At 36.2% G+C, this 12,712-nt stretch overlaps 1 protein-coding gene across 9 annotated transcripts in view; it reads right to left on the bottom strand.

The window, feature by feature from the left end:
- Nucleotides 1-12,712, bottom strand: part of zfhx4 (zinc finger homeobox 4) — a 356,463-nt gene that overhangs the window by 249,991 nt on the left and 93,760 nt on the right. For 8 of the 9 annotated variants that reach the window (XM_072571362.1, XM_072571363.1, XM_072571369.1 and 5 more), the window contains one exon: nt 1-282. This exon is cut by the window's left edge and continues 2,330 nt beyond it. In XM_072571362.1, the coding sequence (XP_072427463.1) occupies nt 1-236 (236 nt within the window). In that variant the 5' untranslated portion in view covers nt 237-282. Of the gene's footprint in view, nt 283-8,276; nt 8,535-12,712 lie in introns of all 9 variants that reach the window. The other variant, XM_072571365.1, reaches the window with a different exon arrangement.

The raw sequence follows: 12,712 nt of genomic DNA on the forward strand, positions 1-12,712 counted from the left end.
TCTTTTGCTGAGGTAATCTGAGTGTTGGCAGCATTCTCCTCACTAAAATCCAACAAGCTTCTGCTTCTCTGCTCATCTGTTCTCAGGTTGTCATCTGTAGTACTGTTTTTCCTGTCAGGCTCCATCCCCGCAACTTTCTCTGGCACCTCATTATCAAGTTGTGTCGTTCCGCACAGCTTTGATGTGTTATGCCCATTTTCCTGCCTAGCGATAGTAGGGGAGTCACAGGTTTCCATGGCAATTACTACATGGGGATCTCATTTCATCCAGCCTGTCAGGGACCTGGATAAACAAAAAAATAAGTTGAGAGAAGCCATTTTATCAATTTTTTTTATAGCTCATCTTCAGTTTACAAATTGTAGAAATTTAATGTTAAGCATAAAGTGGACTTGATTGCAAATTTAAATATAGATTTAAATATTTAACATTTCGCAGAAGTGGCAATTTAGAAACTGTTAATATTTCTCATTGCAAAGTACGTGCACAGTATTTAATTTCTTGATGTATCATAATCCAAATCTACCTTATAGTTCTTCAATATAAAACTTTTAATTAACTAGTCTATCACACACAAAAAAAACAATTTCGTATGAAATCATACTGTCACAGTACTGATGCATTTGTAATGATCTGCAGCCTCAGCAGTAATCACTCACATAAATAACATGGCAAAGCATCCAAAATATTTCACTCTTCTGTGCAAGCAGCTTCATAATAAACCAAAAGTCTTAATCTTCAGTCTCAGAAACAGGTCAAAAGGTACATTTCAAATATTAAGGAAACTCGAAAACCTACAATGATATTGATTTTCACTCAAGAATTCTCGCAAGAGATATTTGATAATAGTTGCAAGATGCAAGACACTGCTTTTATGCTCTCACCATTTGTCTTACATTTCCTTGAATGCTAGTCAACTCCTTTGCAAAATATGATCTTGGCAATATTTTCCTTGCAAATGCACAGACGAAAAACTAGAGGTGACAGTTTACCTTTTCCACTATATCTTTTGAAGAGATTATAAAGTTTGCTGTGGGCTTTTTTTTATTGTTGGCATATTTTATCAGATAAATCCAAGAGCACGAGAGAAAAGTAAGCAAATTATTATAATGCCAACAAAAAAGATTGAGCTCTTCTTTGCTTCTCATCTGACCAAGTAAATCAGCTTACTTCAAATCTTCCTTCTGTGAGAGCCCTCAGCAGGTATCTAACAAGCCCTGATTAAGCACCAATCAGGATTCTTCCTCACGCTTCACCTACTTCAATAGGCATAGAAACAGAAATTAATATTTAGTGCATCCAGTCCTACCATCCTTGGGGAAAATTAGACTCAGTCAAATTTTTTCACTGCAAAACATAATGAACACTATTTCAAATACAATTTTGATGTTGTCAGTCCTGGTGTGCTGCCCATCTCTCAGCAACTACCTCAATCAACTTCTCTCCTATCTTTAACAAATCATATGAAAGCCCCGATGATGAGAAGCCTTCAATCATTTCTCAAGGCAGGCACCACAGCTCATATATTCCCTTTAGTGGAAATACAAATGTAGTTTGTAAAGGCCATATCACTATTTCACAGCAGGGTGCAGTACAGGAGGAAAGTTAAAGGCAGAAACTCTGCTATCCTTCAGTCTCATTGTTCACTGGGCTGCAACACTTATATTAATGACTTGCATAGATCCTGAGTGTCTCTAGTCCTTGCAGATCTCCCAGTTTACAGAATGATGGCACTATACACAACAGCAGGGTGGTCAGCCACTTCAGTTTCAATGCATAACAAAGGCTTGAGCGAGGGGAAAGGCAACTCACTGCATGTCTTGGGTCCTTTACACCTTGATTACCAAAATTAAGAAAATTGCCACGTGGCAGTGTCAATAAGACAACATAATTTCACACCACATATCTGGGAATAAAAAAATACTCAAAACACCAAAACTTGGACAGCAGAAATCACTCTGTGTTGCATGCATAATGCCTTACAATGCAGCAATTTAGGGGATTAATTCAAAACAACTTCTGACTAAATAAGGCTTGGGGGATGCTCTCTGCTATTAAGTATTGAAGAATAGCTGCTTAAATTTTTGCTCTAATCAAATCTAATCTCTTCAGCTAAGTCAAAGAGGGAAATGATCAGTTTAAGAGACATCAGAAGATTTACACAGATTGAAAATGAATTAAAATTAGTTTTGCTGTCTGAGATGGGCTAAAATGACAGTCTAATTGCCTCTGAATTGAATATCATAAAGCTTAGCGTGTAATTTTAATCATTGATGAGCTCCAGGTTAATTATGCTCATGACTTGCATGCAGCATAAAAGAAGCACCTCTGAAATGAACATCAACACAAAGACCATGAAAAACTAATAATTTTCTAATTAGTTCATACAGGCACATTTACCTCTGCATTTAACACCAACAATATTTGCAGCAGAAATTAAGGTACAGACTTTGCACTCCTAACAGCCATAAGAAGTGGCAACAGAACACATCAGACAGATCTAAATACCCTGAGCGCTATTGGGAGTGCATAACTATAACAGGTCCAATTTTAATCCACATTCGGTAACTCAAATACAAAATGAGCTCTGTGGTGTATTCTCTTGTCATTTCCAGCACAAAGCAGCCTTACTATACTTCTTATTTGTTGAGCAGACAGGACCAGACTTGACTATCTACTCTTGTTAGCACATAGTGTACATACACCAATATCCGCCAACACTGAATAATTTACATCGGAAATAAGCTAGAAACATGTAGTACTATGTAGAGGACGACTATTTCATTTCATCATCTGAAAAGGCAGACATTGATAAATGACAGGTCTTCACTGCCTTGTAAATGGTTCTACCTATAGCTCCAGAAAGATGCAAAGCAGTATATATTAAAAGCATTATATAAGCACACAGACAAAGCAATTCAATTAAGATAATTACAGAGTGGGGAAATCTACAATGATGAAGAAAGACAAAATGCAGCACATTTTGATTTGTAATGCGGCATTTCTCAACACTTCAAGCACTAAATTACCCTGTGGGGAATATCTCCATCCTTCTGGGCAATACACAGTGAATCATTATAAACTGATAAATTATAAAATATGCTATATACATCTGAACACTGATCCTGATACCTGCGGTTTGGACATACATGGTTTCTGCAGACAAACCAAATCAAAGCCCTCTGTTCTTCTTCAGACAGCACTTAAAGCTTTAACATCTAAAAGCTTTACAAGCATTCTTTGGTGTTTTGAAAATGTATTTCCCAATAATTTAGATAAATGTGTCTTATTTTCTGAATTATTTTATGCTGAGCTATGATCCACAAACCAGGGGACACACTTTGCCCTTAACACATATCTAATCTGTTTACTGTTTTGCTCAAATTTATAGAAGAAAATTGTCTTTTTCAAGACAAACAACTGACTTTCGTATATGATTGAATTGCTGACTTCTCTTTTCCTCCTTCAGCAAACACAGGTTGAATGGCTACGAGCAAAATAATCGATACTCCTACACTAAGATTAACTGACAAAAAGTGTACATGTTAAACAATAGGGCAATGCCTCTGCACTGAATGAATGTTCAGTTCCCATTGGAACAAAGAACTAGAATCACAAATGCCAATTATACCTCTGTTTTTTAATTGAGGTTGTCCCAGCCTTCTTCTCCGCTCCAGTGAGACAGTGTTTGAGAAGTGATTAAAAAGAATGTGATCTGATCAAGTGAAGAGAATAATGCCAGAGGAATGCTAGGTTTGCCACACTGCTAAATGCTGGGAAAAAAAAAAGACCAATAGGGTTCTTGGTGCTTTTGTTTTTCCATCTGCTGTTTAGTTCCCTTATTCAACATCAATTCTTTATTTGCAGTGTTAGAGGCAGGTTAAAAGCTGTCCACACAGAACACACCAGTTCAACCCACGCAAAGTTAGAACTTACGTAACTTTCTTAAAAACAAATACAATTATGCCAGAATTATATCAAGTTTTTTAAAGGTCATCACTGTCTCCGTTGTGGTCTTTTTGTCCACACCAAATCCTCTATCAATATGTCATACTGAGTTAGGCAAAGACAAAAGAGAGGATCAGTGTGAAAACTGCACATATATCTAATCCTGACAAAGGAATGAATAGACCTTCACAAGTGTAATTATACTTGTTTATTTGTTGCCACATACAAACAACTGATGAAAAATCCATCAAAGTAGGATTATTCAGGCACCAAGAGCCCCGTTACTGACTAAACTCACATGTAGATTAAGCACTATTTTACTCAAATTTAACAGAAAAAAGATAATGTTACAAACTTTTCCTTGAACCTTGACACTTGAATCTTGACATTTTTTACACATTGGACAAAATTATTAGATATATTCATAACCTATGCTGTGCCATATTTCTTTTAGTTTGTTTCTGACTCCATGATTAGAAACTGTGGTATGTAGTTGCAGGGTGTGGTAGATGCTTTCCCAGTCATGGATTGTATCGAATTAAACACTTGTCCTATTTATGCCTTAAGTACACGAACCGTATTTTTTCACAAAAAGACAGAAATTATGTTAGATTACTTCAGGTTTCCTAACTTAAGTAATATAAGTTAGGCCAAAAATTATGAACTAATCTTTAGGCGAGCAAATTTTCCTTTAGCTTTTCAGTCTATTGGCCACTTATTGGAATATTTGAAATTGTTCAGTAGAAACTTAGCCACATCTTTGTTACTTTCCATGTGGTGCAATTTGGTGGTGGATATAGTACTTACATAAACAAAAAATTATATTATAACAAGCTCACTGCCTGTTGAGTTACTGATATATCACAATGTAATTGTTAACTGTCTTAATTTTTGCTAACACAAGCTGAAAACCTATTTGCTCAGGGAAAAAAAAACATGCTAAAATGATTCTTGGACATGAAAAACCCCCAATTTATGTAAAATTACAATAACTGAAAACAGTTTTTAGAAACTACACAACCCTTCACTTATAAGAAGGGAACAAATCAAAGTAAACCAATCTGCATAGCTAATGTCTTTGTGAGCTCTCCAATTTAAAACAGAAAAGCTGTAATTTTTTTTGCTGGCAATCTGGAAACACTCTGGAGTTAATTACAGCTGATTCGAAGTGAACCGCACAAACAAAGGCCAGTCTATGTCCAGACAATTATACTGCATTAACCAGCTTAGAGCTTCCTGCTGATGTTTCAGGGCTCTTCTATTACACCCTTCTACCTTCTCAGCATGATAGAGAGTGCTCCTGCAAGGATGAATTAATAAAGAGAACTGCAAAAGAATGTGTGACGACCTCTTTCGACTCGGCAAAAACTTTCCATCCAAGTCACTACAAAGATGGAGAAGGTAATTAAGTTTGAATAGAAGACTGAAACAAAATATACATTTGTCCTGTAAGAACTTTAATGAGAATAGGTTTGAAATTTCTACAGATAAATCACCATAAAAAAAATGGATAAGCAAAGGAAACATTTGTGTACATTATGCTACCTGGCTAACCAATGTTTGTCTTTATTTTTCATCCTGTTCATGAATCCTGACATAAGTTATCAAGCCAGATATTTTTTAAGAACTGCTCAGACAATATGACATACACAACCTGAGCATGACAGATTCTCTGGATTTCATTCTCAGTATAATACTGCCCTTTTTTGCACACGGGAAGCAATATTAGATGGTTGACATTTTCTTGTTTGTATACGTTATAAAGGACATAAACACAAATTAAGAACAACATTCCTCCACAAAGGTAATTCTTCGAAAAGAAGAAAACATATAGGTATTTATGATGATGAAGTTTCTTGAATATTGTGAGCTTAGCCCTAAATGAACAAAATCCTCCCACATCCATCTGCAAAGATGAGTCAAGCCTTAATGCAACAAACTGTGCCATTATGTATATCCTGGCCTATAACTTTCTTGCATCCTGGCCAATGCTCCATATATATGCGAAGTTCAGTATCTGATAGACCAGTGCTGTCATTGCATCCATTCTCCATTCTTACTGCAAACAAAATCACTATTTATTTGTTACAAAATATAGTGAACTGGATGATTTTATAGTTCTGGCACTCATGTTAATGTCAGCTCTTCCACCTTGGAGGCATCTAGAACAAGGGTGTATAGGCTCAAGGTGAGGGAACAGACATTTCAGACAGAGATGAGGAGAAATTTCTTCACTTAGGGGTTCTGAATCTTTGGAACTTTTGAGCCAAAAGGGCTGTGGATGCTTCATCACTGAATAGATTCAAGGCTGACATCAATAGATTTTCAGAGTCTAAAGGAATCAAAGGATATAGGGATCAGTTGAGAAAATGGAGTTGAGGTCAAGGATTAGCCATGATCTTATTAAATGGTAGATGGGCCATATGGCCTGCGCCTGCCCCTATTACTTATGTTCTTATCTCCAATATTTCCTCAATAAAGTTACAATGTGTGCATTCAATTTGATAATCAGTTGTCATTTTACAATCTGTAGTGATGAAATAGTTATGGAGCAAGGTTCCTCTGTCTGCATAAAGATATACATTTTGAGTGCGTAATAACGTAGTTAGCCTAACAATTTGAAAAACGCATTTGATAGACAAGTTTCATGTTCCATCTTTCTCTTCCTCTTTGCACTATTGTACTCTGACAATATTGAACATTATGTCAATGGTACTCAAAGAAATTTTCAGCACTGTAGAATTGGACCATGATGCTTTGGATTAAGCATAAAAGATGCAGTAAAGTTGGTATTCATACAGAAATTAATACCAAAGTGAGATATTACCGATGCATGTCTGCTATATATTTAGAACTACAGTACCATTGTTTCAATCAGAAGTGGTTATAGATAAAACAAAATAATTTCATTGTGCCTCTATAAGCCTCATGTACACTAATCACCCTCCTTTTGTCTCATTCATGCAAAGAGGGATTATATTTTAAATGATGACTGCTTAATCTCTTTGATTTCCCTGTGCTAAATAAATATTAATCTACAAGTCAATCACATCTTGTATTATAATGCAAAGTATATACAATATGAAAGTATTCAAAAGTTATGTAAATTGCAGCTGATTTTATAAGCATCTGTTTGTTGGTAGCTTCATTTCCTTTTCCTTAAAAAAAGTTCCTCATCAGAATTAAACGTACTGTTAACAGTCCAACTGCACATACACATAATCCAACCTAAAATCACTGGTTTCTTTGCAAATCAAGAACAAAGCTCCAGTGAATCAATCTAAACTACGAACAACTGCTATCAAAAACAGAAATTCTGGCAAAACTTGGCAGATCTGGAAGCATCAATGGGGAGAAAGCAGAATGAATGTTTCATGAACAGTGACTTCGTCAGAACTGGTCTTTCTCTTCGCGGATGCTGCCAGACCTGCTGAGTTTCACAAGTAATTTCTGTTTTTTGTGTCACATCTGCAGATCTTTGTTTTGTTAATAACGCTAAGTGTATTTAAGCCTCATTACTCAGAAGTTTATCCCAACTCTTCATAAATGCATGGAGGCCATTTGGATGGCTTTGAAGAATAATGGGAAAAACAGGCAACCAAATCTGCGGTACTGCTACTTCTAATTTCTGGAAGTTTTCCAGTTGCTACAGGTTTTGACACTTGCACTCACAGAGTTATTTATGTTCACAACAGAATCTGAGATAATTATTAGGTCATTTCTATGCTCTCATGATGCTTCCCATTGCCACCTAGTTCAAAAGTTGTTCTGCAGCAGATCCTGCTTCAAGGCTAGTTCTCGTATAATTATCTTCATAAAAAGTAATCAGAGACCAGGTATCCCAGTGAGCATTCCAAAGCTATTAGCAATGTTTTAGCCTCAGATCTAGTTAGAAAAAAGATAAGTATAACAGGAATGTTAGACCTGAACAGGTTTAATAACCAGAAAAGTCAGTCTAATATCGAGAAGACAGATTTCAGCTTGCAATAGTGGCTTTAGACTAATCTTCTAAAAAGATATTCTCATCATTCCTAAATTTAAAAAGGTCATGTGAAAATGAGGATGAAAAAGAGATTTAAAAAAAAATATAATCCCAACATTACAGACACTGCAAAATTGTTTGTGATTGCAAATTGTACGTTTAGTTAGGTTTTCAGGTCAGTAAAGTCACAGTGCACCACAAAGTCTGAAAATAATGTATGGTGTATATAGTGAAAAACTGAACCAACCAATATTAACACTATTCAACAACGGACCACAATCAAACTTCAAAAATAAATAAAAGTACTTTTGCAACAAAAAAAAAGTCTGGAAAGCCTAAGATTACTCACTGTTTTCCATCCTTTCAAGGGATTTTTTGTCACTGATTCGCTCCCCATCCCTGGAAAGATGACCCCCGCTCCCCGCACTTCAGAGGATACGATTTGTTTTATTGTTCCCAGGTTATTGTTATTTCTGCAGATCTTGCCGTTAAGCCTCAGCAGTTGGAACTGTACTGTTGAACCCGACACTGCCTTCATCCAATCCAGACACACGCCAATTCCGGGAGGGAGACTCAAATCTGGTTGGGAACGGGAACCCCTGCTGATCTATCGAAGTTAAGGAGTGAAGCTTTATTATGGAGCACTTACTGGTGGATCAGAAGTTAACTCGGGCCAAGAACTTTCTGCTTCACGTCCCAGCAAGTCCCTGGCTAACTCGGGGTCTCTCACTCTAACTTTGGGTGAGAGATTAGCAGAACCTACAGACTTCGCCGAAGTGACGGATGAAAAGTCCACGTGTCATGTTCAAGGGCGACACTGGTACCACCAATCCCTCTTCCATCTTTTGGCTGCCTTTAAACTTTTAATGGAGTATATTTTCCTCTGTTGTGCCCACTCCGAAGTATTTCAACGCGTTTAATGTAATTAAAGCTTTAAGCAAAATCCACGGCTAAACGATTTGATAGAGATTTTCTTTCATACAGAAAAAAAGCACAACAGGGTTGTTTGTTTGAGGAACACATTGTCCAACCGTAGCGAAATCCCCATACTTTAACATCACACTAACTGGAATCGTCTGGACTGGCCAGATGAAATACACAGTCATAGGAAAGGCGCTGCCTTACGGTGGGATATTGTAGAAATGGACGGCATAATTATTAATTCAGCTCGCTACACTTCCTCTCTGACAGCTAGGAACAATAGCAAATTGCTGCAAAGTAGACCCGCATTGTATGCAAGGCGAACAGAATGGAACCATTTATAACTCGATCGCCTCACTCTATACTACCCCATAATAAAGTGTTATTAGTGATTTGATTAAAGTTGTGTTTTATTGATATAAAGTGTCATAAGCCATTATTTTTAGACCCTTTTTCGTTTCTTTTACTGATAATTTGCTCGAGGGTAAGATTAGGAAGGTAATTCTATTTACAAAAGTAACACGTCAGTCAAGATAAACATGGTGACACAATTGACTAGCTCTTACTGATTATTTTAGCAGCAGCCTAATTCTGCACCAAGTAATGTGAATGGATAAATTCTGCAGGTTTATTCAATGAGTGTCGGTTCTATTAGAGCCATTAACAAGTCGAGCTGTCAGACTATAATGAAGGTAAATGATTAGTTAGTACAGCAGTTGAAGACTTCTTCAATGTAATAAGAGTTGATTAAAGTTTACCACAAGACACTACCTAAAGGAAGATGTTGATTAGGTTTCAGGATTTAGTACGAAGAGACAATAGCTGGCAGTAATTAATAAAGCAATAATATAATGAAACGATATATTAATTGTGTTGCAAAGGAAGACTCAAAAGCTGCTGTTTTTATGATTGACTATTTTAGTAAAGATTTCAAATAGGAATAACCACACAGATAAAATGAGAGTCATGGGAAGCATTTTAGGACAGAAGACATAATTTAATTGGGATTATCAATAATGGTTATTATGCCTAAATAATTTGCACAAATTAGAAAACAAATATTACACAAGCCTCTCTGTACAAGGAACTATTACTCAGCTTTCACTGAGACTTCTTCTCAAAGACTGAAATAATTAAGGACTGGTGTTATTTGAACTTTAGTTTGAATATTTTTGAAACACTGCCCAGTTACACCAGCAGGGGAAAAAAAAGTAGGGTCATGCGAGGTGATCTTATTTTAATGTTAACATTTTAAAAATACATTTGTAAAGCTTTTATTACGAACTTGCACTCAAAACAGACAGAAAGCCAAGACAGTTGCTTTCATGGCAATACTGAAGGAAAAGTCTATTTCATTTTACATTTTTACCAAAGTAAACAGGTTCGACTCAGTTTAATACTAAGGAACAATAGCTCGCAACACTGTGACAAAATGTATGTATCAGTGACTTTGAGGCATTTCATATAATCTTTCACTCAGAATCTATTATTTCAGTTAATGTGCGAGGTACTGACTATTGAACCATTCTGATGGACTAAGCAGACATCAGACACTACAGTGTCAGCTGTTCTTTACAAATTATTTTATACAAATACCAAAATCCAGGAGAAATTATGTCAGATTTTTACCTCCACATTAGCACAATTAAGGTTTCACTAAAGTCTCATCTTTGGATTTTTAACTAAGATTTTAAATCTATTTTTACTATTCTGAAAATGCACAAGGTACATTTACTAACCCAGGATTCCTCAGAGTTCCATTTATGCTGCCTCCCTAGCACTACACTAAAGTATCTCCAAAAGCCCTTTTGCCCCCTTTGGCACTCTCAGACTCATTGGACCTGACATTTTCACTTCATCCATGACAAATGATCTGATGACTGTGATCTGATTGCTCAAGATGACTACTTTATCCACAACTAAATCATTAGCTACCATGACTGCATTTTCCTCATGTGGAAGTAAATTCTATCCCATTAGATCTCATCCCAACATTTTCCAAAATTATTTTGATGTCGCTTTGTTTCTTTTTAAACCCTTCATCGGCTAATAATACTTGCACATACATGGACTAGCTGCTTAGTCTATTGTTTCATAGATCAGACAGGATATGAGAAAGCTACTTAGTACGTGCTTCTCAAGGGGCTTCAGTAACTGTACTCAACCTCTGTCCCAATGAAAACACTGTGCCAGAGATAGCTGTCTGATGTGTCTCTGTCCCACACTTGGTTGGAGAGGGGAGGTGGAGTAATGGAAATTAGAGGGAAATTATACTGTACTTGTGTTACTGTAACTTCTTTCTGTATACTGCACACTGTTCAGACCAATATAACATTGATGTCTTTGGCATCTATTTACTTAATAAATACTAATTAACTGGCAGAGCAAAACCACTTGCAAGATAAAAACTGGAGACCCAGGTATTCCTTCTAAATAAAACCCATTATACATTATTTAGTTACATTTTAATGTAAAAGTGAAAGTAATTTACTTTACATTTGGTCCTATTGATTCATTTTTGAATGAAGGTCTTAACAGATTCAGCTGCAAGACAAACATTCAGAGATGGAGTCACCTTCCTCCTCTCTGAAGTGCTTTCTACATCTTGGGGCTCTGAAGGCAACTCTTCAGGTCATGTTCATGTTGGCACTCTGCCCCCACTTATTGGGTCAAGGAAAAAGAAGACTAGTGTGTGACGCCTAGCTTGTGAATAAACTGGAGGTGAGCAGAGAAAGTACTCTCTGTGATATGCCTGTTGACAGCAGACACTTAAACAGACCTGTATGACCAACAACACTAAGTAGACCTTAAAGGTTCCAGCTTAGAAACTTGCTGAATTTCAGCAAAGGGGCATCTTTACTGTGCTTTCATATTGCTTAGAAACCTATATGTCTGTACCAGCTAAGTGTGTGCCCTTTTTATGATGACAGATAATTGCAGGCAGCTTTTCTTATGAAGTGTATACAAATTGAAAACCTGCAACTCATGCTCATCAGTCTAAAGAAGAGACTTCCATGTAATATCTACAGCTGTCACAAAGAACAAAACAGAAAGTTTTATTCACATTAAATCCCCTCTAAACTTTAGAGATTCAGTCAACCACAGAGATAGTCATTTTAAGACTTTGTCTACTTAAGCAGTTCTTTGTTAGTGCTTCCTGAAATCTGATTTTGATAAATCCGAGCAATATTGATATTAAGGTATAAAATTATGAAATGAATATTCGATTGACACAATTAATAAAAAGGGATATCAATGCAAGTAAGCCACTAACAGATCAAGTAAAGAATTTAGCAGTGATTTCTCTACATGCAGAGTGGTGAGAATATGGAACAGGGAGTAGTTGAAGCAAATAACACTGACATATTAAGGATAATGATTGCTGCATACATAATGGGGAAGTGAACAGAATGATGGAGAAACAGTTGATGACATTGGAAGAAGTTTCTGCACAAAACAAAAACCAGCATAGATCAGTTGGGCTGAATAGACTTCTTCTGTATTGCAAATTCTTCACAGTTCTATTTGACATCTAGCTGTAATACCATAATCAAAACATTTTACACTGTACTTTAAAGGCTGTAAATAAAGCACTTTTTTACTATAAGTTAATTTCAAGCCTGAATCTCATACAAATTCCCAAAGCTCTCTTTGTTAAACTTCGTCAGCTAAAAACCTATGCACACATTTTATGTATTATATCATTCTTACAATGCGTTTTGTATTATTTCTGATCTTACTAGAGTGAACTGTTATGCCCAAAGTTATCTGAAAGATATGCCATTTCCTTTTTCTCTGTTTGTTATCACCCTTTGCTTTTACATTAAGTAAATCATAGATGTCAGTGTATACACAGTTAATCCC

Source organism: Chiloscyllium punctatum, chromosome 5 (genome assembly GCF_047496795.1).
Source record: "Chiloscyllium punctatum isolate Juve2018m chromosome 5, sChiPun1.3, whole genome shotgun sequence".
NCBI lineage: Eukaryota > Metazoa > Chordata > Chondrichthyes > Orectolobiformes > Hemiscylliidae > Chiloscyllium > Chiloscyllium punctatum.